The sequence below is a fragment of the Stigmatopora nigra genome, chromosome 2 (assembly GCF_051989575.1).
Source record: "Stigmatopora nigra isolate UIUO_SnigA chromosome 2, RoL_Snig_1.1, whole genome shotgun sequence".
NCBI lineage: Eukaryota > Metazoa > Chordata > Actinopteri > Syngnathiformes > Syngnathidae > Stigmatopora > Stigmatopora nigra.
In genome coordinates this window covers 2,684,957-2,711,416 of record NC_135509.1, presented here as the reverse complement: position 1 = coordinate 2,711,416, position 26,460 = coordinate 2,684,957, and the positions used below count along the sequence as shown (strand labels likewise).

Below are 26,460 nucleotides of genomic sequence, written 5' to 3'. Positions count from 1 at the left end.
ATCACTGCGAGATCACCTCGCTGGCGAAGCTAATAGCATTTCCGATAATAGCTTGCATCCGTTTGCAAGTATGAGGCAATTACAGTGAAGGAGGGAGAGTAAAGGCAAAACTGAAATGAGTCTAGATACACTGTTTATAAACAAAGAAAAAAAGTTCATATTTTACCCTTTTCGCTGGTTGTACATGCGGTTGATGCGATCCCACTCGGCGTTGAGTTGCGTGACGGCGTCTTCCATCTGGGAGACTTCGGCGGGTGAAGCGTGTCGAATAACGTCCGGGTGGCGTTCGTGGATACCGGTCAACCGCTTGCCCAGCACTTCCAGGTTCTCATTGATGGTCTGTAGGAAAGACAAAACCAAAAGTGAGTCCACTGCTGTTAAAAAATACTTTTTGGCCAATAAAATGAATGACACAGACCTTGAGTGAGTCCTCCTGGCTGGAAAAGTCTTCATAGATCCCACCACTAAGCTCAGAGGAATTGAGCAGCAGCTCATTGTCAGCCATTGCCAGCAGCACTTTGTTGATGTCCAGATGGTAGCTGGTCGGGCTCGGGGCTCGAACGCTGTCCACCACTGACCTGGCATCCTGCACCAGACGCAAACAACCCAATTAGAACAGCGCCTTTGAGTTTGAAGACAGTCTAGCAATTGTCCATTCCTCTCCCTTCATGCAGTTAGTGTTAAAAAAAACTCCCCATAATTGTAACTAGGTCAGACTGAACTGTAACAAAAGTGCTCAAGCTGAGCTCACCTCAGGCGGCAAGTCTCTTATCTGCTGTGTTATCATGTGGGAAGACGATTCTACATGGAGCTGTCTGCTTCTCAACACCCTCAATTCCTAAAAAAAAACACAGAAAAATGAAGAGAAGCGCATAAAGGGCCGCAACCAAAAGACAGATTGGAGTCTCACCCTGTGTGACGAGTACTGGTTCTGAAGTCGAAGTAGCAAGACTCTCAACTCCTCCTTCTGGATCTCATCAGATGTTTGCTGGAGCAGATCTTCTCCTTGCCTAAGCAGGTTTTGAACATTGGCTTTCTCCTCGTCCACCTAGAAAAAGAGAGGGGTAAAATAAAAAGACTGTTCCTGGTGGGACATTGACCACCACGCTGCGCATTGGCCCACTTTGTGCTACTCGTATGATAGGAGTCATAAATGCTGATAAGAAACAGTTTCATCTTCGGCCTTCAAACGAATACGGTGGTAGCTACCTTGTCGTCGTCTGGAATGGTCGCCGGGTCCTCCTGGAGAGTCCTAAGGGTGTCCTGGAGCTTAACCTGAAATTCTTGCAGGTCGCTGGGAAGAAGTGCTTCAGTTTGTGTCTCCACTGAGGTCTCCAGGTTGGGAATGACATGCTAAAAAAAGCAAAAAAAAAGGGATGGAATTATAAATGTAATTTTTCATTGTCATCATTTTCTTTATAATTTTACCTGCATAGACACCTGCTGTGTCACATCCACGCCTCCCGACTCCAAGCTAGTAATCATCTGCAAGCAAAAGAAATATTTTTGATACCAAAATGTGGTCATTTTGGCCCGTTACATCATCACAGCTTTTATTGTTGTTGTGTTTTTCGTTCCAAACCTGGGCAGTTTTAATGTGTTGTGAAACTTTGTCAAAGTTGCAGATGAGCTCAGCCCATTTGGGCTCCACGACGTCTCGGCAGGCGGTCCCCCGACTGGTCATCAGAATGAAGGCCTGGTCCCTCACGTTGTCAACACGCAGCCCAACGTCTTCCAACTCTTCAAGCATGTTCTGACATCACATCAAATGATGATTCATATCTTTGTGTACTTCATCACTGTAATTCAGTAAGACAACAGCTTCTTGTTCTATACTAATTGCTGACAAAGCAACCATATAGGAATTGTGATTCTTGACACCAGATTTAAGCTAATAAACAATGACTGGTATAGTACTGCTTGATATGATATAGCCAATTATAAACAAACCACTAGAGCTGTTGTACTGGGATTGAATATTCAAGCAAAACAATGCAAGCCTTTCTTTACCTTGATAACTTTCTCACGTTCCACCGGCTCCAGTCGCTCTTCCTCATCCAGGTGTATCTGAGTCTGGTAGAGCCAGGTACTTATGTGGGCCAAATTTTCATCAAAAATGTCAACTTCGTTCTGGTGACTCTGGAGCAGCAAAAAACAGATTATTCTATTGTGTCACAATATAATGTTTCTATGATATTATTTTTTCTAACACTTATTTGCTCCTACCAGCACAGCACTGAGCCAATCCTCAATCCACGTGCGCACTTGGCCCCACGACTCGTTGAGGCCAGAGAGTTGGTCCTCCAGCTGGGTCTCACTGCCCTCCACCAGGGTCTGCAGCCCGCTACTTGTCTCCATCAGACTGGATAAATCTACCTTGCGGCGCTCAGACTCCTTCAAAAGGCCCTGCTCACACCATAAATAGCAATTTAGACTTTTATGACTCGTATCAGATCTCTCTGTAAGTGGCAGTAAATGATAAAGGAAAGAAGACCGTCTCATGGGCCAAATATATCATCACACGTGAATGAAGGAGCATTAATTCAATGGATGTCAATGGAGGCTATAGGAATTTTACCATCTTTTTTTTTAAATCACAATCATCATTAGAAGTATTGCAATTAGTAGTAGTATTTGGGTGTGCCCTTACATTAGCCCAACCGATCTCTGCGTCGATTTCTGCCGGCATGTCGCCGCTGTTGTTCTTCTGCTGCAGTTCTGCCTCGCTAGTGGTCAGCCACTCCTTCAAGGCGGCGCTCTCTTTTTGGAATTTTTGCGACAACGACAAGGCTTTTTCCAAGTCTTGTTTGCCCTCCGTGACCTGGAAAGATAACAAAAAGTAGTTTTCAGCGTTGGCTGGTTGCACTGTTATGTAATTCAAATGTACCTGCGCCCCCAGATCGTTGTAAAGTAGTTTGAGAGCAGTCAGCTGCTCGTCCATGGCCTTGGGGTTCTCCGTCTGTTGTTTTTGCACAATTTGCCGACCCGTTTTGATCACTGTCTCCACTTCCAGCTTTACCTCGCTCAGCTGCTTGTACAGTTTCTGTGAAAAAGCAAAAAAAAGACATGTTTAGGATTTTGCTTTGCGCCACCAAAGTAGCACTGAAGAAACTACGTATTACCATGCAGCCATTGAGGTGCGTCTGGATTTTCTCAGGCTCCAAATCGCTGACATCCAGAACATGCAGCTCAGCCTTGGCACCATCCAGAACCCTTTTACAGTCCAACATGCGCTGCTCAAAGTTTGCAGGCTTCTGGAACAGTTGGTACTTTGTGGAAATCTCTCTCAGCTTTCTCTGTATCCCAAGAAAATGTGGAAAATTGTAAAAGTCATGTATTTTGGGATGAGACACCACTGCTATTTTTATGCATCATAAATCAATCATTTGGTTCAATAATTTGATTCATTGTTATGGGGGGAACAAAAACATAACATAATGCAGTTCTCAGTAGACACCACAGGAGAGCAGTGTTACCTGAAGCTGTTCCAGCATGGTTCCACCTTTGGTGCCTTTGCCATCGGTGGACACGTTTCTTTTCCGTAATTCCTCCACGGTCACTTCATGTGTTGCTATTTCTGCCGCCATGTTCTGAAGAAAAAGTATGTTAGGACTTAAGACTCAATTTCAATGCGAGCTTGAGTCACACATTCGCTCATGTGACCAACCTGTGCCTCCTGGGGAAGCTGAAAGGCATCAATGCGGTCTGTTAGGTAGGAAGTCAGTGTGTGGTCCAGCTGATTAAGAGACTCTTGGAGAGTTTGGAGAGATTCTTCGTTCTCCTTCAATGTGACTAGTTGCTGCTCCAGGCCCATTTGCTTGTTAGCAGCCTGGAAACACAGTATTTTTTTCCTAGTCAAAAGGCATCAGACATTGGCACTGAAATATTCTCTTACATTCATTTAAAAAATTGCTTACACTTTGTTCTTGACATTTTTAAATAGAAAAAACAGGGAAAACTGAAAATATTGTCATATATTAATCAGTATTCTATCAGTAGGTTTTACCTACTGATAGAATACTGAATAACAATTGTACGTAAACATCACATCGGCACTCGTTTATCAAAAATTCAATATTCCGGTCCAAATGAGTCACTTGACCTATAAAGGGTTAATGAAGTAATAAAGCTTCTAGGTGCTCACCTGCTGACTGAGTTGCTCATAGCGGGAATTAAAGGCTTCAAGTTTCTCGCCGATGAGCTCGTCCAAGATGCCGCCGTCGATCAGCGTCTGACCCAGCTCTCGGATTTGCGTGCGGTTGTCCGCCGGGTGACGGAGAACGCTCTCCAGATTCTGGCGTGTGATTGGGCGAGCAAAAGAGGGAATGAGAATTGCAGGTGAGTGACGTACAAGAGTTTGTAATGAGTGAGCAAGAGTTTAAGTGAAAAAGAGAGTAGATGGCCATTTGTTTGAGGTCATTTAGTGGACTTGTGTTTTTTTTTTGGGAGGGGCATTGTTTCCAAATCATCTTTTTTTATTTGAACTATGCATCAGCTCAGGGTGAAGCAGCAGCATGATGCTAAGGGACTTTGACAGCCATGCTGCGGGGACGCTACAGATATAGCAACCAGCCAGACAAAGGCTGGGAGCGGGGCTCTTTGTAAGAGTAGACGCCATACCGACTTTCCAGTATATTTTGGACAGTTATGTGCTCTTATATGTTAAATTTTTGATGATTTAATGAAATGTGTGGGTCAAAAATGGTCCCTTTTAGGGAACTTTTGGTAAAATGACCCTGATTATTTGAATTATTTTGAAGAATGTTGAATGGGAGCCACCTAGAGCTATTTTCTTATGGGTGGGTGTAAAAAAACTGGGATTTTTGCAACAATACAAACAACAAATGACAGCATCGAATGCCATTTTTACCTCGAGTTCATCATGACACACTTGAGTGCTCTCTGGCAGATTTTCTGTATCTTTCAGCTTCTCTTCCAAATCGTTGAGCCAACATTGCTCAGAGTCCAGAAACTGCAACAGTTCCATCCAACACGACCACACCTCCTGTATTTGACACATTATTGTGACTACTATACAAGTGCTTTGCACCTACAAGTTTACCTCCAAGGTGTGGCACTTGCTCTTGAGGCGGTCGCAAAGTTTGTGGTAGTTGGCCAGAACGCCCTCCAGTTGTGCCGTCAGCCCACCACCACTAGTAGGCGCTGTTTTAGGCACCAACATGTTGATGCTGTCCTTCAGGATCTTCACTTTCACCTCCTTCTGTAGCACATCCTCTTTAGCCCTCTGTACAAACATGAATCAATAAAAGCATTAGATTCCTTTTTGTTGAAAATTTAGCTTTCATCACATCACCTTCATTTCGTCCAACGCCGTCTCGAGTTCCTGCGGACTCTTGTACTCAAAGTCCCTCATGAGGAACTCCTCATCCACTTGAGCCATCCATTCCTCCATCTCGGCCAAGTCTTTCTTCAAGTTCCCCTGCTTCTCTTGACTCTCCAACAAACGACCCTGTAAGCTCAGCAACTACAAAAGAAAGCAAGCCGATGCTTTAGTTCATCTGTGTCTGATCCGATTTTTTTTTAGAGAAATAAAGCATTTGAACCTGCTTCGAAAGCGAATCCACTCGACTTCGAAAGTCTTCAGCCACCTGCTGACCCCACTTGGCCAGACCTGGCACTCCAGACTCCTGCACGGCTCTCACATTCTCATCCATCATCTTCAACGCACCTTGCACGGACTCCATCTCCTTCACATATTCCTGGATCAACATTTAGCTTGTATTAGGTCATGAAATGTAACAATCCTAATTTTATAAATGTAACAAATGCATTCTTCTGACCTTGCAGTGACTCAACTCTTCCTGTAAACTGTGTGCATCACTTGACTTTGTGGCATCCTGGGACAAAAGCTCCTGAACCGCCTCCAACCAGCGCTCCACTTCCACCGTCTGCACCTGAATGTAACATAACTCACTTTTAGGGCACTCCACATTCTAAAGTATAGTAAAAATTACTCATTATGAGTGTGGTACATGTCCTCTAGTACTCTACCTGCTTGTCCTTCATGTTTCCCAGAATGCATTTTAACCAAGCCATCTCCTCACGAGCATTTGTGGAAAGCTGAGTCCATCTTTGTTGCTCAGCAGGATGGGAGGCATGCTGCGTTTGCTCAATATCCAGACACAAACCCTATAGAGGGATAACAGGAGTTTCAATGTAATGTTACCATTTAATATGGAAAAGGACATTTTTTTTGGTAATTAAACACTATTTCCTGGCTTGATGATAACAGTTAATTTCAGGTCAATTCATGCCAACCCTATGGCCTTTATGCATTCTACCATTTGTGTCATAAGACTGGAAGTTCTCATGTTTCCGTGACACAGAAATGTGAGCGGCATGTCAGGGCGCTGCGCCCAGAATGTGCCAAGTACCCAGCGGCCCCCACCTTGTCGTCACCACCGCCAAAACAAGAGCTCAGACTGAGCTGCATTCCAATGCAGGATAAAGACAAGGAGGGAGGGAGGGGGTTAAAAAGAAGGAAAAAAAGGCATATTCAACTCCTTTACTGTAGTCAGGAATAACAACAGGGGAAATAGAAAGGTGATGGAAAATATGGTAATTCCTTAAAACCTACTCAATTAAAAAAATTAGTGACTGTCATTGGGTGGGGCCTGGAAATGATGATGTCATGTATGTATAAACGTACTGAGACACTTGTTTTTTTCAGCTGCAGATATAAAAAAAACAATGAAATATACTGAGGCAGAACTACTGATAGCCAATTCATAAGCATAGATGGGGCTATCAAATATTTTACTTTTGCAACTTCACCCACCTGAGCTCGCTCTATTGCTGCCTCAGTCGCAGCAACGTCGTTGACTCCTCGTCTGAGAGCAGAAAGTCTGGCTTCCAGGCCTTCTACCAAAAGAGAACGTGCCCGGATGGCCTCCAAAGCTGGAAAAGACAATGATGGAAGATTTCAACTAATGCTTCTCCACCACAGGGGGGCATCGGGAATGAAACTACTCAAATTCTTCAAGAATTGTGGATTGAATTCATTTTAGAGTACAGCAGTAATCTAAAATGTTTTAATAGGATTGTAAATCTGTTCCAGATGCAGTTATGACGGGGTCTAGGAGGGAGACTTCTGCCAAATACCAGCAGGGGGTCAGAGAATTACAAGATTTGATCCTGGATTTGAGAACAACAGCCATATTGATCGTAAATAAAACCCCAGCTAAAATGTTTGAAACGACTAAGGAATGACCTCTACATCGATTGACCAATCAATGAGGGATTAGCCCAATTCCTTTGTGAATCTTAACTGACTTTTAGTTAGTTTCTATTGAGGCTGTTGAATTTATCTGGCAATTAGAGAGCGACAGAGTACAAAGATTTACCTTGGTTGGTTTCTTGCAGTTTGCTCTGTAGTCGCTGTTGGCTGGAGCCCAGATGCGCCGAAACCGCCGCCATGTTCTCTTTTAAAGACGGAAGCGTCTCCACATCTGCACGGATCTGTTCTAACTGCGTATTCAAGGTACTGAGGGGGACCAGCTGGGACTAAAGAGGAAAATACACATAACAGGCCGTATACATTACTGTGGCCTATAGACCCATTGACAGACAATGAACACTCATTGGGATTTCTGTTTTAGTGGTTTTACAGTCTATATTAAGTATCTTCTATTCATCTCTAACCTGGCATTCTTCCTTGAGGCTCTTGATTTGGCTACTGTCACATTTTTCCACATGAGAAGTAGAGTCCAGCCATCCATCCAGTTCATTCAAGACCCGATCCAGTCCGGCTATATCAGTCGACACTGTCATAAACCGAGTTTGCTCGTCAACTCGGTCGCGAGCCGCCTCCAGCTCCCCCGCGCACGTGTCCAATTCTGTTTGAATCAGATCTACGTCCGCCCGCACTGAATCCACCTGTACGCCTTCTGAAAGTAACGATGACAGAAGTGTAAAGTGAGCTCATTTAGTTTTTTGGACCAGTACAAACTGTGCATGGAGTACCTCTTTCTAGTTGCTCGATCAAGTCTCGACCTTCCTGAATCACATGATCGATAGCGGGCTCCTTTGCTTTAAATTCGGTTTCATTAGCCTAAAAACCCAAAGCACATGTTTAACTGTTGTGTCCCAAATTGTCATTTTCTTAACATGGACATTTTTCCTTGTATGACCTTCAATTTTTGATGCAGCCCCCGAGTATCGGTTGTAGAGTTGGGTATTGTGGAAGCTATCGATTGTGTGGATGCCTTCCAGTTTTTGATCCAGCTGCCTTGGTCGTGAAGCTTATTTTGAAACCTGCAATGCAAAAAAGTCAGCCCTTAAATTGTGTGCACTTAAACAGGAGCAACAATACACAACTAGTGACAATCAATGAATGTATTTAGCCTTCATAGCAATACGTACAATCTTATAACTTCTACGTCCGTCTCCACCAATCGTTTCTTTGGGGGGGCAGGTGGCGCCAAGTCCTGGTCAGTGGCGCCGGCCACCGCAACCGTCCTCATGACAACCTGTTCATCTACCTGAGTCATTCCGGCATCAGTTACAGCTTCCATGACCTGTAACGGATCGCAGTTAAATCACTGTTTCTTAATATGTAATGTATTTTTGTGAATTAGTCAAGATGGGGTCTCCATAACCACCTGGAAGGAACAGTCCTCTAGTATCTGTACTAGGTTATCCCATCGATGGGCCAAGTCTTCAGTATCCGCCTCGATGGTGGCTGAAGCCTCACCGCTCCTCAACAACGACATGACATCCTTTCCCTCTTCGGTAAGTTGTTCCAGCGTCTGCTTCTTTCTTTCCATATCTTCTTTGAGAATCTAGACATGTTGATAAAACACAAAGCCGAGTCACATGCGAGTGGAAGCCAAGAAAAGCCGACCATGTTACTTACGGCTAATTGGCGCACTTTAGCGTTAATTTCAGTGGGATTTTTAAAACTGCTCATCTGCACTTCATTCAAGGCGTCTTCTCGTTCTTCCAACCACGCTCGGAATAAAGCCTGCCGACAATTTTCACACAGACTGAGCGCATTTTTCAGTTACAAGTTACAGGATTATTATGGCAGGGGCTATAAAGATTAGGAAACACAGTAATAGATTATGTATGAGGACGTTTTACCTGATCTGAGACCAGCTGCTGCCATACCAGAAAGATGTCCTGTAGTTTGTGCCACCTCTCCTCTGTCCAGCGACAAACTGCTGCCCAGCGTTCACCCAGAGACTATTGTGTATATGACAGTAAATGTATTTATTACATGTAGCAAATTTGTCAGAAGAAAATGCAATGACATAGATCAATTGGACAGTTATCACCATTAATGCCAGCCAATAGTCACTAAGTGGTTAATGGGAAAACAGCTTATTTTTATAGCAATTCCGTTTCATCAGTCTACATAAATGGAATTCAATTATAATGAAGTACTTTCTCTCCACTTGCTGTTTGAAATTCTTTGCCGAGTGGTCGCCCTTACTTGTAGCTGCTCCTCTAGGGCAGCCGTGGCGCTATCGCCACAGTTCTCGTCCACCACAACCACCATGTGCGTCAGAGAGTTCACTTTCACTTGCTCCGTCTCCAGGTCGTTCTGAAGATCCTTCAAAATTAAATGAGCAAATCGGAGATTAGCCGCGCTCTCAACGCATCTCTAAATTGACTTTAATGTCTTCCCAATCAAATGTCCTCACTTTATGCTGCTCGATGCGTTCCTGGTAGTCGTCAAAGTCTTTGGCGGCGGGCTCGATTTCCATTTTTCGTATGCGATCTTCCGTCCGACTCAGCCAATCGGAAAGCTGCTGGAGCTGCTTCTGCTGGAGTTCCATCAGGACTTCGTGGAGCCTGAAAATGAAAAGCACAAAGCTACTACTGTTTGTCTTTGAAACATTGGACACGTTGATTACAGAGTGACTGACACGAGCCCAAGGGGGGAAAGCTCACTGCTTATCAGGTGTCACCTCCCCATCACTTACTCAGCCTAGCACATTGCTGGCAGTCAAAAGCGGCAAACATCTGAGGGTCCGGGCTAAGACTGATGACCTCTACCCAGCAGTAAGAGTACACTAATCATTAAAATGGCGTCGTACCTAGCTTGGCGGTCCATACTAGCCACGCGCAGACTCTCCCAGCGGGAATTGAGCAGGCTCATCTGCTCCCGTATTTCATCCTCCACCTCTTCCGACAAGCTGCCCTGGGCGATGAGTTGATTACCGGCTTGCAGCACGTTGCCCACGCTGCTCTGGTGGGCCGTCAGCTCCATCATGAAGGCCTTTCAAAGTGCACAACAGCCGCACAGTCACAATTTGCCAGGGAAATGGACCCGTTCATGACAGGCCTTCAGGCAAAGGGTAAGTTTACAAGTTTAATGAGAAGTTTGAACACCCAAATGACTGTAAAAAATGACAAACTTTTCACAGTGTAACTCAGAACAAGACATTTCAGGCAGTCTGAATGACAGACCTCTGGTGCTTAGTAGCATGATGGTCCCATTCAACATTATATTTTTGCTCTATCATGCCAATCTAAGGAGGAAGACCAACTTGAAATTAGCCTGAAAAGCTAGTTATAACAAAGTAGCATATATTAAAAAAAGGCCTATCACCTCGTGTGTATGAAATTGCTCTTTGACATCCTCCACATCATTTGACACCTCGTCCTGGATTTGCAAGGCGTCCTCGGCCGACAGCAGCCAGGTCAGTACCTCCTCCAAGGTGGTCTGGTAAGTGTCCAAGTCAGCCTCCAGAACGCCACCTTCCATTTCTTCTTCCGTCAAGGCCTCGGGGGTCTCTGGTCGGGGGCTCTTGCCCAATTGCCTTTGCTGCATATTCTAAGGGTGAAAAAAGAAAATGTTTTATTACATTTCTTGGGAAATTGCATGGGAATGCTTTATCATATAAAATCCTGTTGATTTGGGCCATTCGGAGTCAATTTTGCATGAATGCCATATATGTGCATTCTTTTCTCATTCTAATCAGCTGCTAATGATTTTTAAATAGACACCCGAGTTAAAGGGAGAGGCTTGGAAGTGACTTTTGAGAGGCATGCAGAGCGACCTGCCCTACACTTGAGGAATAGAAAGTATGTGGGCATATTATGGGATGCTGGGAGGTGCCGGCTGACTTGCAGGGCAGGTCATGCCACAATTTAGGGAGTTAAAAAGTTGTGCAGTTCCAATCCAGGCCGTCCACAATTAGAAGACTGTTGAGATGTCCGACCTTCAGAATGCATGACTGGAAAAAAATTATTTGGCATGCCTGACATAAAGAGAGAAATGTCTGCTCACAATAGATGATTGAACATCCAAAATGTCACAAATCTGGAAAAATCTGTTGTGTGAAGTCACAAGGCATTAAAGCCTGAAATGGGGGAGGGGTCCACATTACACAAAGAACCTCTATTCTGTCCCCATTGCCCGGTCACAACAGCAGCGGTATGACGGATCACATCCTGTGGCGGGATGAAGCCTTCCAGGAAAGGAAACCCCAAATCGGACCAATCAGATGCGATGGTGTTTTCCAAAATCCAGAAAATGGAGAATTTAAAAAGTTTTCTTATGCACTAGCATTAAGTTACCTGTACATGAAGGCCTGAATCTTCTGCCTCCACTTTGAATTTACGCGGTAGCGTCTCCACTTCTCGAATGGACGCCATGCTGACGTCTTTGGGTAACGCCGCGAACAGCGACGTCACGTACAAAAGCATGGACTTTTTATCTGGCAACTGCACAGCCACGTCTGGAAAAGAATGACAAGAAAATGCCATAACAAGTTCAATTTTCCAGGAGGACGGGGCATCCATGTTGCAATGACAGGTATCTCAGTACAAATGGATAAATACTGGTCAAAAAGTAGGCCTCACCTTCTGGATCAAGTAGCCTCTCGATTCCAAGCTGGTCTTTGGCTACAGTGAAGGCATGCCCCAGTCGCTCAACAGGACTCATTTGGACCACATCTTCCCAACGGAATGCATTTGGCCTGCAAGTCACATGAAATAATCAATCACTGGTTTAGACTCAAGCTTAAACCAAGACTGGCCTTTCTCAAAAGGACAAGGGTTGCATAAATGGGAGAATGGGGGCAAAAGAATACCCCTGAGGCTCAACTCACTTACTCTGAACTCACATACACCGAGCCAGTAAGTGCAAACACCAACATAGCAAGTGTAAACAGGATAAGTCAACACACACATTAGCCCCACATACATTAGATACCAACACAAGACCTGAAAAGTCTATCTTTTTTTTACAGAATGTGAGTTGCTAACGCAACAAGTGATTTGTTTGCAGTCGGGGCGACAGTTCCTGTTTGACGAAATCCAAGCGTGACAAAAGATTACGCGGCTAGAAAACGTGTTTGAGCAGCTATTGTGTATACTAATCATTTTGTTCAAAGGGATTTTGTGGTCAATGGAAAAGAGTCGGATGGAGCTGCCGTCATGACTCCATTTTCCTCACTTGAAGTTGTGCAGGATGGCGTTAAAAGCCAGACCGTCGGCCCAGCTGGTGGTGAAGTTCAGCACGTTGACCTCCGGGTAAGCGCGGGTGGACTGGCGCACCCAACTCAGCAATATTTTCTCGCTGTTGGTTTGTTGGAGACTGGACATGACGCCCTTCATGATGTCTTTTACCTGCATGGAGGCAATGCAGAGAAAACACAAATGGAAAAATGTTTGAGAGAAGATGAGTCAATTCCAAGTTATATGGAGGACATGTCCTCACCTGCCAATGAAGAATAATACTCCAAATGAGGCCCAAAGTCAGCTTATGGTTTCCATCCACAATGTCAGTCCCACCAATGTTCACTAAATCCACCTGACAAGCCCAAAACAAAACAACATTACAAGATTTAATGCACAAATAAAAAGTGAATACATTTAACCATGTAACAGTATCATAAAAAAAAAAATCTAAATAAAAATGGATGCCTATTGCCGGTAATAGCATTATGTCATGTATTTTTGAAGTACAATTGCACAGAATGCAGTTTTTTTTTCAGTAAACACATTTTGATCGCTATAATTAATCGGATTCGTGTGGAGCGTGGTCGCTTCCCGAATTTGACGGACAGGTCACGTGCAGAAGCTATCGCCAGGCCACGTTTGACTTATTTGGAGAGAATCAAGAGAAAAGCGTGGGATGTGGGAGGTCATGTGTTTAGCTTAGTGACACTTGGCTCTACCGCAGACTCCACCTTTCACCTCGTTTCTGCTCCCAATTAGCCTCATTCTTCCGCTTGGTTTGCATCCCTCTGTGTGTGTGTCCTTATATGTCTCAGGCAGGCAGGCAGGCAGCGAGCGTGAATTTGCCAGGCCGCTTCTCGGGGAATAGGAAAGTCGGAAATTGCGCACGCGCTTTCCGATATGGTGTTTACCAAAGCAGCCGTCTTTGGACCCCTCGACGTTTGGATTTGACAAAAAGCCACCGATTGGTAGCGCACTCACGTTATTCTGATGCAGAACTTGAAGTACTTTGTTGACATTGTTGAGCGCGTGCACTCTGGTGAAGCCTCGTTCTTTGGTCTGAGGAAGAAGAAAAAATAGGAGGAATCATCAGGGCACAATAGCGCAGACGTCTTGGAAGAATCCTTCACCGAAATTCAGAGGAAATGATGAAAAATAGGACGCTAATAGACATTGTGAAGTGGAAGCGCGGCGGAAGGCACAATGCCAGCTAGCGATTTAATAGGAGAAGCAATTCTTTCACTTGAGAACTTAGCCAAAGAATGGCGGCTTGAATTGCAAGCAGCTGCAAATCTTTAAGAAGGCGCTGTACTGACTGACAGGGAATTGGAGATTTATTGTTATCGGAGACGAGTGAGATGGAGCGAGCGTATTAAATGCAGATTGTCTGACACTTTCGGCAGCGGAAGATATGAGGAATAAAGGGCAGATATGGGTTTGGATGAAGAAAAGTCACACACACAAAAAAATGATAAAAATAGCTAGAGATTTTGTTGTATACTGCAGTAACTAACCAAGATGTTGCCAGTGAGTCCCTCCAACAGGTCCAGCAGCTTTCTGCCATCCCTCAGGTCAGAGAACATGTCCTTGATGCTTGTTTTGCCCTTCTGATTGGACGACAAGTAATCACATCACTGGTTGAAACATTATGTATTTTTATCATTGTCTAATGACAAAAAAGGTCTGATTTTATGTAAGGGACTACATCATTAAAACAAATCTGTTGCAAATTTATCATAAAAATGTAAATACTCTGTCCCAAACCAAGTGACATTGTTGTAACTAACTTGTTGCATAAATAAGGGGAGAAACTAAGTATAAGTTACCTTTGAGAACTGTGCATTTATCCATTTGGTGAATGTTTTCTTCTGCACTAAGTCATGTTCATCTGCGGGTAAGAGAAGAGAAAAAAAGGCTTTTAAACTGCACAAATACTTTTATATACATCTGTTAATTAATTTCAGAGCTTAAAAGCTGCAGTTGTAATAAAAATGCACATTAAGATGAAGTCCACGTGGCTTTTAGTAGCAAATCACCATTAATTCTAAAATGGGAAATTAGTGCCAGAAGGCAATGTCAATTAAGGTTCGGATGAGGGGGGAAAAAATATGATGTGTGTGCTTATGTGTATGTTTAAGTGGCGCTGTCAGGACACAGGCCGGTGAGTAAAAAGAGATTTTTGTGCTATGTCGAAATCATTTTCTGATCAAAATGTCAGTATAAAGGTCCAGTACAGGTGCACTCTCAACACAAAATGGGCATTTCCCCTAACTTGAAAGCAACCTTGGAAGGCCCCTTGGCTTGCCTCAAATCTTCCAAGGGCCTCCACCTGTACAATAACTTCAATTCATACAGTATGTGGCTGCTCTTGACTGCCGTTGGCACAGGAATGTCAAACGACGGAAAAGATCAAGGTAGTAATGTGAGGTTTGGACGAGAGAGGTGAAAATATTACTAAGGGGAGTGTGTATACACAACATTAAGCCATATTTATTAGCCATGTCCTCTTAGGCTATTTTACATATTGCCAGATGCTCACATAATGTATGTATTTGAGTGATTGGTGAATCCAAATCTGTAAATGACATTAAAACAGCACTTATCCTACCTGACGCTTATTCAACTACGAAAACTAACACACCCACCTGAATTCTTGTGGGCAATCGTAAACGTTAATTAGTATTTAGTACAAAAAAAATGGCTTACAGTTGTTTTTAACCAAACTTGTAATATGATTTTTCTCATCAATGTCAAAAAAATTCATTCCCACTTTAATATCAATACCGACAATGCTTTTTAATTAGAGAAAAATAGCTTTGTCTGTTATGAAAACCGAATCCAACATAAGAAAATGTCAAGGACAAAAACTGGATTGGTGAGATGCTGGTTGAAATTACAACAGCTTGGAATTTTGTGATGACGTTTAGAGTAGGAAAAAAAAACATCCTAAAAATATACATGAGCTTTCTCCAGTTTTTACATGCTTTTCTGCGTGCAATGACTTGATAATTACCAACAACAGTGGATAATTGAGGATAATTGTGCTGCCAGTTGATTAAATCCTGATTAAAATATAATAATAAGAGGGGAACTAGTCATGTGTAGAGGAAAATAAAATTAGATTACAAGGTCAAGATAATAAATGGACATGAAAGATCTGAACCATAAAAAAATAAAAATGTGGTGAGTCAGAGTAAGAACAGGCCCCATAAATTAAATGGGTTTTAGGAGCATTTGAATTAGCACAATGTTGGCAACAAAAGGGTCAAATGTGAGCCAACATGAGTTAATAATTGTTTTGCTTAACACAATCACTACAACATGCTGACAATGCACATGTTGTTTATAGTTTACGGCTTTCATCTGATGGTTAAACAGGAAATGGTGATTACATCAAGTCGGCATAATCCCACTGGTATCTTCCCACGGCTCACTGGCCACACACGCACGCGTCTGCAATTTGCCATGCTGTATTTCCATTTTTAAATGTAGCTGTGAACGCAACATTGTTGAGATGTTATTAGGTCAATAATACAAACACAATTTTGTCTTTACATCAATGTGGTGGCCAGCTATTGGTTAAAAAAAAGACTAAAGACTAAGTAAAAACCATTATAGTGGTCTCAGTGCTAGCAGTTTTTCCCTAAAAATGGCAGGTTACATAATCCATCCCCAAGAGGATTGAGCCATTGGGGAAACCTAAAATGACCAGCTGAGATAACCCAGCGGCGACAGACTTTTCAAATAAATATGTCTTTTATTTCACAGGTGGACAAGTCCCAAGACCTCAGGCAGGGAAGCACTGAGGTGGAAACCAAACAAACGGTGCGGGATTCCACGGCAACATCACATTGCAAACATGGCCGAGCAAACACAGCAATTTACAAGTCAGGCCGCACTTCCTAAGTTCACATGGTTCCACCTCAGCGCTTGTCCTAATCGAGGCTTTCACAAAATCCTCCCTACAAGCGACTACAGTTAACCCATTCACCACAAGCTCACATGATCAAGTAGCAACTACCCAAAGCTAAACTCCAAAGATATCAAGTTGAGGTGGCACGTGTCTGACTTTTTAAGGAAAAGATTGTGTCCGGGCTAGGTTGAACTTCACCTTCTCAGTCAACAGTGGACACAATGAGTGTCTTTCAAGTCATTTGCTCATTGTGCCTGACTAAACTAACTCCTGCTGGAAACAAAAGCGCCCTCACAAAACAACCACAGTACCGATGAACTCCCCCTTTGCTTGTGTAGGATGCAAAGAATGAACAGAATTCCCATAATTCCCAAATGCATTCCTCCCCCCCCCCTCCAAGGTTCCAGCAATCACTTGCCTCAGCTTGTCACTGCCGAGCAGAGCCTTGTTGACATGCTTTTTGCTCTCCAAGAGCCAAGAATTTGGAACAGGGAACCTTCCGTGACCATGGCTATCATCTCTGGGGAACCTTTAACATCTTGAAATGAACAAATTTATGTTTATGTGCTCATTTTACAAGTCACACCATAGCTAGTCTAAGCCTTTGCAGAAGACTACCAACTTCCTATTGTGATAGTATACAGCCTGTCACATAGCAACCTAAGATCTTTGAAATCTTGCAACAGTCGCCAGACTCAAAAGAAATTTGAACATTTTGGGCCTCCTTCCCCCTCCTGTTTTTGTCGGTGTCCTTGACTAGAAAAAAAGGAAAGGACCAGAAGAATGTAGGTAGCAGCAACAGTGAGAGAGCAAAGGCAGAACCAGAAGAAGAAAAAAAATCATAACAGAGCAGTCTGGACGTGTGGGGGCCTCAGAGTGTGGTTGAGGCGCCATGAACAGAGATAAAGTCAATGTTCAGAGTCAGCCCAGCATGCAAAGCGATGGAATGATTAGTAACCTTCACTGACACTACACAGGGTTGATGCAAGTGTTCAAGGAAGCAGTTAGAAATAATGCAGTGTTGGCCAAAATTCATCTGAAAAAGTGACAACAAATGTACATTTTGTGTCCTTTATGAACCATTCTGAAAACTTGAAAAGTCACCACAGTCAAGCAGATTCACTTTAGCTTCAAGCACTTGTCGGTTCTTCACTTTCAAGTGGACAACGGCCTCAATTTTAGCCGTGCACTCACCCACAAGAATTATTTCGGGCTTCCGCTTCCTCCTGAAAACATTGCGCTTTCGCCATGACATCCACTTACTCAAATTCATAGTAGAAAGTGAGAAGAAAAACAAACGCAGAAGTATTCAAGGGGCTACCAGAAGACGGAAGAACGGTAGAGATGAATAGAGGAAGTAGAAGAAGTCTGAACTTTTTTTCTCTCTCAAATCCAGGACCCTAGAACACTCACTCGGTATTGCAAAACCTGCAACTTAAACAATTCTTACAGTGAAAGCGAAATGAAAAGCAAAGGAAGTTCATTTTTCCTGTGCTTTGTCAACTCTCTTCCGTTCTTAAACATTTAGGAAGTCCTATATTAGAGAAAATCATAGAAAGCAGCGGGCAGTCTTTACGATGCCTGCTAAGGAGGACTAAAAAGTAGCCTAGAAAAGTGAATGAAGAAACCCAGTGACAAAAAAGGGATTTTCCACTGGAATGAATTAGTCACGCTGACACGGAGAGGATTCCCAAATCTGTCATTCCGTCCAAAAAATCTCAAGGCACTTTCCTCATTGGCTGCCATTGCCAAAGAGAGGCATCCAATACATTTGGCAATGTCAACCATCAAGAACAAAAACCCTATTGTTATTGTTTTCAAAACAGGACAGAAGGGACTGTCATTAAAAAAACTTAATAGGGGGAATAAAAACAAGAACCTGTCTCAAACTTGCCCTCAAGGCAAAAAAAGGGAAAGGATCTCTGGCTTTTTTAAACAGCCTTTATTCATTGGGGAAGGTTGAAAGGGTTATTAACCCGATCCCTCTTGCCTTTGTGGTTTTTGTTGAACTAAACGCTGTTGAGAAGTGGTCAATGTAGCTTTGAATAAATGTCCATGTTCCATCCAATCCATTGAGAGAAAGAAACTCCATGGAATTTAGGATGTGCTTGGAGTATTCTGCAATGATGGGATGACAAATGTCACTGGAATGGCTTCCAAAATTTCACCCGGTTATTCAAGGACAGGCCATCCGTGTTGTGTTGTGGCAGAAAACACGACACACGCCCACTCTCACACACCAGATGGAGTGCATCCAATTACACGTTCCACCCAGCCATCACAAAAGTTGATGCCACACCCTCCATTTGACGACAATAACGCTGTTCTTCTTCGTTTTGTTTCATGTCACACCCTAAATTGCTAGCAGATGCTCCGAGACGTGAGAATTGCCTTTGCAAAGAATGCTTATGAACAGAAAGTTACTGAATGAACTGTCAATTCCAGAATGACCAGAGTCTGGTAAACAATCCGGTGACTTGTGGCAAAAATACAGCCATTCTAAGGCTAACTAGTCAGTTCCACTTTTTGTTTTCTTCCAAAACAAATCCTTACAATTACTTGCAAAAATGCCTAGTAGGATACCCTGCCTTACTTAACATTTTCCTTTCAGCTCCTGGTGCATTGTGGGATAGAATAACAAGTTAACATGGTGGAAATATGGAGCCCGCCCTCCCTTGACACTCAATAGGCATTTGTTTGCATAAGTATGTATAGCCGGAATGTCGCCTGTTGACCTCCACTATGCACACACAGCTTGTTGAAAACTGTCCGTGAAAATGAAAGAACGGCCTCGGCTAAAGAACAGGACGACATTCTGTCAATCAGTCATGGTGGCGCCACTCTCCAACTGCGAGCTCACATAAAGCACAGCGTCACGGTAGTCGGCCGTAACCAGCCAGTTAATGTTTTTTTTTTTTTTAGAGGGGCTCGTCTCAGCTGCGAAAACATCCGTCCCACCTGTCCGGCAAAGACTCCATTCGCAACAGAAACCTTAAAGTTGGAAAACCAGGCTTGAAATCCACTTCCTATGACTGAACGAACTTGATGTAATCCCCCCTTCTTTCACACACATATAAACACACTGTGAGACCTACAGGATGGTAAAACCTGGTGTTTTTGGGTCAGTAACTAAGCTACATGTGACATTTTTTCCCCAGTATGCTATTTAAAAAAAACAAAACAAAAAAAAACATGACTTTGGGAGGGGGGTGTTGCTAGGAAACCTGAATCTTCGCGAGAGGGGAGCCTTTGTGGTCTGGACACAAACGTAAATTACAAACTGCCACGGCATGGAGGAATTCCTGACCGGGAATCAGCCAGGCAGGGCAATAGGATAGGAAAACTATCTTAAAGTTAGCGGGTGGAAAGTCGCAAAAAAAATGTACGCCCTTCAATGCACATACAAAAAAAGTTGTCAGTCTTACTACATCCTTTGCCTAACCATAGCCAAGTTAAAAAAAATTCCATACATTCATAATTTAAGTGTTATCTGGTCAAATAACCAATTTACCAATGTGTAAAAAAATAGAACTGATTTGGAAGAACATTGATTGCATTTACCTACCTGTACAAAATGGAAAAATAAGCACTCACCATCAAGGCTGTACTATAAGCATATTTCTGATTTTACAAGGTATTTTGAAACTTGACATGACAGTTTTATTACACATTTCTATGAATCAATAATGACCGTAGAAAAACATTTTCTTTCACTTGGATGACAGTTCAAAAGCGTTACCTGTGCAGAAAATTTTAAAATGGCAACAGTTTTGAAAAACAGACAGAAGTAAAATGCAATTTTTCAGAAGCATCAGAAATCAGGTTATGGTACTTTTATGGTACTTTTTCTTCTTCCTACAGTTTGTGGCACAATGCTATCATAAAATCATATAAATGTAAAATGTAATTCTAGCCAGTGTTACAATAATAGACTTTCAAACCATTTTATTAATAAAAATGAAGAACCTACCTGCTCGAGACTTGATGATGTCACTGAACTCGTTGGCTCCTCCCTCCGCAAAATCTGCGGGTGACGCCATGGTCGCAAAAGTACCGTGGCGGAGGAGGAGGCTTGAATTTTCCGGGGCAACTCCCTCACCTTCAAGCGTGCCAACAAAATAAGGGGTAAAATATGGATCTGTGCACGCTCATGTGGGAGGGAGATAAGACTCAAAAGATGTCCAGTGAGGTGATGTCCTGCAAAAGAGACATAAATGCAATGATTGGTTTTTGCAATAACCTCCACAAGGACCCCATTGTTTTGGAACTCACGTCAAGTCCAGAATTGTTTGATTACATCATCGGGCCAAACTAAACATTGGTTGCGTTTGATACCGTTTCAAAAGCTCCTAATAATAAATAGCCGGTTTACCATGAAAGGAGATTTTCTGTCAGTTGCACTTCTCCGTGGGTGATGCAACGACTCAAAATAGAAGGCGAGCCAGGCTCATCCGTGATAAAGTGAATACATGTGTGGAGAACCCCAAACAAGTGGCGAGTGGGATGAGAATGGTCCGGCGGAAGCAGCCATATTGAAAAACTTTGCTTTGAGGGTCCATTTAGAACAGTGGAAGAAATATTTAAAGTGATTGGTCATAAAAATCTAAATAGGCATAAAATGGGCATAAAAATATAGTCAGGCCTAATTAGTTTTCCTGTCACGCAGGCGACCAGGAAAATAGAAAGCAAAAATATTCAAGAGTGAAAGGTATAAAAATTGACAGGTTTATATCTGGTAACACTCAGTTCTTTTTAAAGAAATTTTAGACAATGTGTTCATTGAAAACTGTTTTTTTTTTTTTTTGGGTTGACAGCCATGACGTCAACAAACCCGTAAGTCGAGGTACTCGTATCTCAGCGTGTAAAGAATGTATAATTTTTTTAAACGCTTGGTATGGTTTTAGCGTGTATATTTAACACATGTTTACTAAAATTGTAATAGTCTTCACGCTCATACCAAAAGGGTAATTCATGCATGTTTTAAAAGGTTATTATTACCTGTAAACACACGCACTGTAAAGCATTTGTTTGGGCGACGCCCCTTTTAATACAGTTCTTTCATTCAGTGTAGTTTAGTTGATAATACAAAGGAACCCAATTAAAATATTTGTTAAAGTTTGTTTGACTTTTTCTGAACATGTTTTATGCATTTTGCGGTGTATAATTAAGGCTGCCGAAGCGAAAGAAGACAACTCACCTCTGCTGTCACCGAGAGGGATTAAGAAGACGTGCACTGCCTCAAAACAAGTCCAAATTGTCCAATTTCGACAAGATCGTGTCGAGGCGAGTCACGAAAAACGCAAAATTAGATTCCAAGTGCGGTGATCTGTGAACATTTTCAGTGTGGAGGACACACGCTGCTTAAAAAGAGTGATGAGAACACTCCCAAAGTAATTCCACGGCGAAAGAATGCGAGGAAAAGTTCAAGTTGGACGGCTTAGTCGTCAACTTGAAAGTCCTGATGCCGAAGAAGTTCAGATTTTGGAGATATTAAATATTATAAACATGAAGAATGTGCAGCGATACAGACCCTATTCAAAAGTTTGTTCCTGGTGTGCGCGTGTTTTTTTTTCACCAGCCTGGAGACGCTTGTCAAGGTCAAACTGAGGAGTAAAAAATTAAACGCTTAACTGTTGCTTTTCAAAACAAAAGCAGCAACTAGGAATTTTTTTCTATATAAAGTCAACAAATAAACTTTTTGTTGGGTTTTTCCTACATTTATTTTAATTTTTTTTAATATGTGTATTTGATTGTTCTAGTAAAATGCGTTAAAAATCCTTAAACACCAGTGTGTGCATTTGTTTTGAAACTTTTAACAGGAAGCACACTTTCCAACAAGACTTCCTTGACAATAATTCTCCAACTTTCCACCACTCTCCCGCAGAAGCCACGATGGAAATATGGCGTGTCATCGTCACGTGACCCAACACCACCCAATTAAATTAAATTTTAATTGGGGAAAAAAGTTGAACCCATTTATTTTAAATTATTTTGAGTGCTTATCTATCCAGTGACATTTAGACAACGTGACTGCCATTTTATGTAAATCAAACAATAGCAATTTCTTATTGGGATTTTAATGCATTTGGGCCTTTTTATTTCTAATTGCACTCCATTTAAGATGCCAGCACCTCCTGAATTACAATGACATTAAATTATAGATTCAAGGAACGAGCCCTGCCACTTTGTGGGTAAAGCGAAGCTCTTGACTGCTCGCTAATCTGCGAGGCCTCGACCTTCTCGGTTGCCCAGGCGCCTTTATAGATGTTTCCTCAACACAGCTCAGTTACACAAACCAAAAAGTATCGAGTCACCTGTCTATGGAAAGCTCTTTGAGTCTTTATTCGATAGCCATGATACCGAGCTTTAGGTCAGAGTTTTTGTCTGCTCTTTGTCAATACTAGTCAATGCAATTTAGCCATGAAGCCTTTGACAATTTTCCAGACCGTTGGAATTTAGAATGCAGAAACAGTCATTCTAACTCTGGTTGTATTACTTCTGTAATCGAACTGTCAAGTGTCAAAAATAAGGGATTTGTCCTCTTTCCAAAGTGGCAGGCTCCGATGTCAACAATGAGACCCGCGACCCCTGGGTGACCCCTCAGGAAGATAGAATTTCTGCTGTCAAACATCTCACAAGAGAATCAGGATTGTATTCTCACTTGGTAAAAAACTTTTTGTCAACATAAAAATCATTTGAGAAACAAGCAAAGTTTGCCATTTAATTTGTTTTGTTTTGTTTTACAAGCAAAGTTTGACATTTAATTTGTTTTGTTTTGTTTTGTTTTACACATGTCAATGCTACCCCATTGGGGAAGGGTAAAAATGAACTTTTAACACCAAAGGACAATTACTAAGTAACTCGTGTTTATTAAACTAACTAAAATCTTTATTACAGAATAATGTAACGTTTTTCATGTTACACAGGGTGCAATTATTGAACAGATAGTTTCTGGCACCTAGTGGTGACTCTTGAACATAACAAATTAAATACATTCTTTCATCATTCATACCAGCAGCAGTCCTAAGTACAAGAATTGTTGATTTTACATTCTATCTGATCTAAGATCTTGGTTTACAAGTACACTTGACTGCAAACTGACAGAAAAGTTACGTTCGAATAATTTAGAAGGCCCTCTGTTGTCCTGTATTGCCCAATCCAAATGTTTGAGACCAAAATGTCGTATAGTACGTATGCTCGGGGAAATCTTTTCAACGAATTTCTACAATAGACATTATACTATGTTGAAATCGGATAGCTTTTGCGATCAAAATGATAAATACCAGGAGTGGGGTTCGAACCCACGCGGACATACGTCCATTGGATCTTAAGTCCAACGCCTTAACCACTCGGCCATCCTGGTATACGGTCCACGACTTCGGTGTTGTTGGATTATGAAACGTTACCTTAGTTATATGACCGAAGCAATTCCATATTTTCAGTACGTTTTAATATTTTAAGTCAAGCTGTCTGTACTTTACGAAATCAAACCTTAGCATTATCTAGTTGCTAACTGTCGAGGAGACTAAAAAATCGGAAAAATGGCATTGCTTTTGCTATTGGTAGGGTACTAATCACCACAATAAATTAATAATTAATAAATTAAGTATTTCGTTGAAAAACTAAATTGTGGTCGATGAGCAAAAGAAAATCCCCTATCTTTTCTGAAAATTTGGTGTCAATACGTTCAACGGTTCGGGAGCTATTGAAGAAATTAGCTGCTAATAACAATATCAAATTAATAATTAATGAATGGAGTGTGTCATTGAAAAACTAAAACATGTTCAATAAACAAAAGATAACCACCTATCTTTTGTGTAATTTTGGTGTCAATACGTCTAATGGTTTGGGAGTTATTGAAGAAATGAGGTGCTAATAACAGTATTAAATTAATGATTTAATGATTAATAAATTGTGTTATTGAAAAAAGAAAAAGTGTTCAATGAACAAAAGGGAAACCCTTTGAACAAACGACAATCACAGCAGCAAATTTTTGTAGTCATTCATTTTCGCATCTTCACAAGGGTCGCAGGGGGTGCCGGAGCCGAACCCAGGCAGAGTACACCCTAGACTGGTGGCCAGTCAGCCATAGGACACACAGAATCCACAGATAGCCATTGGCAGTCACAATGGTAGCACCACTGAGCGGTTATCGATCCCACGGTTAACCCTCACCTCCGTCTGTCGAGTGAACCACTACACCATCCGGTGGCCACATACGTAGTCGTGTTAATGAAAACAAGACAAATCTTAAAAAAACACACATTTTATAGTACTTTAAATTTATGTATTCCAACAAGGTAAACATGGGCAACAGTATTTTTTCTTATACTTTTGGGCCCTAACGATCTCCACATTGACTTTTTGAATATAGTTCTGGGTTTGAACCACGTTGGACTCAATGTTATCAATCATGGAGCCCTGTTCTTGCATGAGGGCCGCCATGTCCTGGAACAGTTCGTAAACTTCCTTGAGCCGGGCCTCCACGGCCACCAGCTCCTGATGTCTGTCTTTAATTTCCGTCATGGCCCAACGGGACGAATGGCCCTCTTGTGGATTGGGAAGACTCTGGAACAACTCCTCCCAACCCTGACAGCCTTTGTCTATGATTTGGTCCAGTTTTTCATCACTGATTTCAGTCCCCAAAATGGACGCCTGGCGCTGGATCCGCTCCCGGCAGATGGAGCGCTGCATTTCTTCCGTCTGGTTGTACCTTCCCATGGTGGTCTGGAAGGCCAGGATGAGCGAATCAAACTGCATGCAGGCAATTCGACTGGAAACTGAGTTAGGCCCCTCCTTCTTTTTCATCTTCTCGCTCTCCTCACCCAGGGCCAAAATGCGAGTGTGGAGCCGTTTGCCTTGGTTCTGGATCTCTCTGGCGATGTCGTCCGAGTCCCGCTTGACGTCCGAGAGGTGGCGGACGGTGGTGCGGAAGCGTTCGTTATTCTTGTGTAGGCGCTGAATCTCCAAGAGGAGCATGGAAATCTCCTTGCGGATGGACTCGGCTTTCTGGAGGATGCTCTCGATGTCCAGCGTGTTCTCGAAGACCGTCGACTCTTGAGCCGGGGGCAGTTTGCTCTCGTCGTAGTCCATGTCGTCCTCATCCTCCAGGTCTTTGCGAACATTCTGCAGCCTATCCAGCATGTCCCGCATTCTGCCTCTGGTACAGAAAAAACAAACATTTCAATTCCTCGTCTTAAATCATTTCCACGGTCATTGTCCAACATTTTTATTAAATGTAAAAAAGAAAGGAGAGTTACGCTTATTTTGGTGTACGGTAATGCCTCCAGATACGAGCCTAAAGCTTTGCGGGTCTGAGCTCGTATGTCAATTCACTCGTATGTCAAATCAACGTTTCCCATATAAAATAACTGAATACAAATTAATCTGTTTCTACGGTCGGTAGAAAAAAAAACACAAAAAGATATCACAATGTATATGTATGTACATTACTGTATATTGTATACGCATATGCCAATAGCAATAGTAAACTCTATGTATAGCATTTAAACTTACCCTTTTATGATTTCCTCACGCAAGCGGCAGAATCAGATTATCCAACACAGAGAGAGCCTTCCTCTGATTCATAAAATCCCGACAAATAGAAAGAGCATCTTTGTCTCTCTGCTTATGATAAATCGTCTTTCTCGTGTGCATGCACAATCCACCAAGCCTAAATATACGTCCAGTACGGCCCTGCCCTCTCTATCCACAAATAATTCTTCCTGGAAGATTTTTTTAACTTCTCTGAATGCTTCAAATGTAAGGAAGTTTAAGACCGGGTGGACCAGTTTATCAAACATGTGAATGTTACGCCACCAGTCATAATTTCAGCTTCTCTTACACGATGTACAGTCCAACCATTTGCACAGTGACGTGAGTGTTGATGTTATTTGAAATATTTAGCGTGGTACATTATCAGAAGCAATAAACACGATGGAACAAAATGTGTTTCTTGAACATATTTTCAATTTGGCAGTTTAAAAACCAAGTTGTTATGCAGTAAAATAGATAAATTAAATAAAACTGAATGATTTGATGCAAATCCATTGCAGTGCTATAAGATGCTAAACCTAACACTAAACCTAACCCTAACCAGAACTCTAACCATAATC

General features: G+C 42.3%; 2 protein-coding genes and 1 non-coding gene across 5 annotated transcripts in view; all 3 read right to left on the bottom strand.

Annotated features, from left to right (window-relative positions):
* The window catches only part of utrn (utrophin), a 73,666-nt gene extending 51,773 nt beyond the window's left edge, over positions 1–21,893 (bottom strand). For 2 of the 3 annotated variants that reach the window (XM_077739439.1, XM_077739458.1), the window contains exons 1-42: positions 17,540–17,642; positions 14,259–14,320; positions 13,947–14,039; positions 13,414–13,491; positions 12,692–12,784; positions 12,428–12,600; positions 11,833–11,948; positions 11,548–11,708; positions 10,577–10,801; positions 10,062–10,243; positions 9,666–9,816; positions 9,455–9,574; positions 9,103–9,204; positions 8,876–8,983; positions 8,622–8,801; positions 8,383–8,537; positions 8,151–8,274; positions 7,984–8,071; positions 7,663–7,907; positions 7,365–7,524; positions 6,800–6,918; positions 6,013–6,150; positions 5,802–5,915; positions 5,565–5,720; positions 5,315–5,485; positions 5,063–5,245; positions 4,871–5,005; positions 4,145–4,294; positions 3,668–3,829; positions 3,477–3,590; positions 3,123–3,296; positions 2,888–3,043; positions 2,651–2,821; positions 2,227–2,406; positions 2,011–2,139; positions 1,583–1,753; positions 1,429–1,485; positions 1,210–1,353; positions 911–1,048; positions 752–838; positions 419–586; positions 167–339 (exon numbers count right to left, since the gene is read on the bottom strand). In XM_077739439.1, the coding sequence (XP_077595565.1) occupies positions 167–339; positions 419–586; positions 752–838; positions 911–1,048; positions 1,210–1,353; positions 1,429–1,485; positions 1,583–1,753; positions 2,011–2,139; positions 2,227–2,406; positions 2,651–2,821; positions 2,888–3,043; positions 3,123–3,296; positions 3,477–3,590; positions 3,668–3,829; positions 4,145–4,294; positions 4,871–5,005; positions 5,063–5,245; positions 5,315–5,485; positions 5,565–5,720; positions 5,802–5,915; positions 6,013–6,150; positions 6,800–6,918; positions 7,365–7,524; positions 7,663–7,907; positions 7,984–8,071; positions 8,151–8,274; positions 8,383–8,537; positions 8,622–8,801; positions 8,876–8,983; positions 9,103–9,204; positions 9,455–9,574; positions 9,666–9,816; positions 10,062–10,243; positions 10,577–10,801; positions 11,548–11,708; positions 11,833–11,948; positions 12,428–12,600; positions 12,692–12,784; positions 13,414–13,491; positions 13,947–14,039; positions 14,259–14,320; positions 17,540–17,618 (5,885 nt within the window). In that variant the 5' untranslated portion in view covers positions 17,619–17,642. Of the gene's footprint in view, positions 1–166; positions 340–418; positions 587–751; positions 839–910; positions 1,049–1,209; positions 1,354–1,428; positions 1,486–1,582; positions 1,754–2,010; positions 2,140–2,226; positions 2,407–2,650; positions 2,822–2,887; positions 3,044–3,122; positions 3,297–3,476; positions 3,591–3,667; positions 3,830–4,144; positions 4,295–4,870; positions 5,006–5,062; positions 5,246–5,314; positions 5,486–5,564; positions 5,721–5,801; positions 5,916–6,012; positions 6,151–6,799; positions 6,919–7,364; positions 7,525–7,662; positions 7,908–7,983; positions 8,072–8,150; positions 8,275–8,382; positions 8,538–8,621; positions 8,802–8,875; positions 8,984–9,102; positions 9,205–9,454; positions 9,575–9,665; positions 9,817–10,061; positions 10,244–10,576; positions 10,802–11,547; positions 11,709–11,832; positions 11,949–12,427; positions 12,601–12,691; positions 12,785–13,413; positions 13,492–13,946; positions 14,040–14,258; positions 14,321–17,539; positions 17,643–20,315; positions 20,543–21,542 lie in introns of those variants that run through there. The other variant, XM_077739447.1, reaches the window with a different exon arrangement.
* Positions 21,894–23,625: 1,732 nt separating this feature from the next.
* On the bottom strand, positions 23,626–23,708 carry trnal-uaa (transfer RNA leucine (anticodon UAA)). Its single transcript has one exon. It is a non-coding gene; the product is annotated as a tRNA-Leu (tRNA).
* A 521-nt stretch (positions 23,709–24,229) lies between these two features.
* LOC144185772 (syntaxin-11-like) lies at positions 24,230–26,053 on the bottom strand. The gene is made up of 2 exons (XM_077710501.1): positions 25,862–26,053; positions 24,230–25,505 (listed from the first exon to the last, which is right to left on the bottom strand). Exon 2 carries the CDS (start codon positions 25,496–25,498, stop codon positions 24,629–24,631), a length of 870 nt encoding a protein of 289 aa, XP_077566627.1. The 5' UTR covers positions 25,499–25,505; positions 25,862–26,053; the 3' UTR covers positions 24,230–24,628.
* Between the last annotated feature and the right edge of the window lie 407 nt (positions 26,054–26,460).

What these genes read in the sequence shown, in the direction of transcription:
- LOC144185772 (XM_077710501.1), bottom strand. Translation starts at nt 25,498, where the DNA reads ATGCGGGACATGCTGGATAGGCTGCAGAATGTTCGCAAAGACCTGGAG.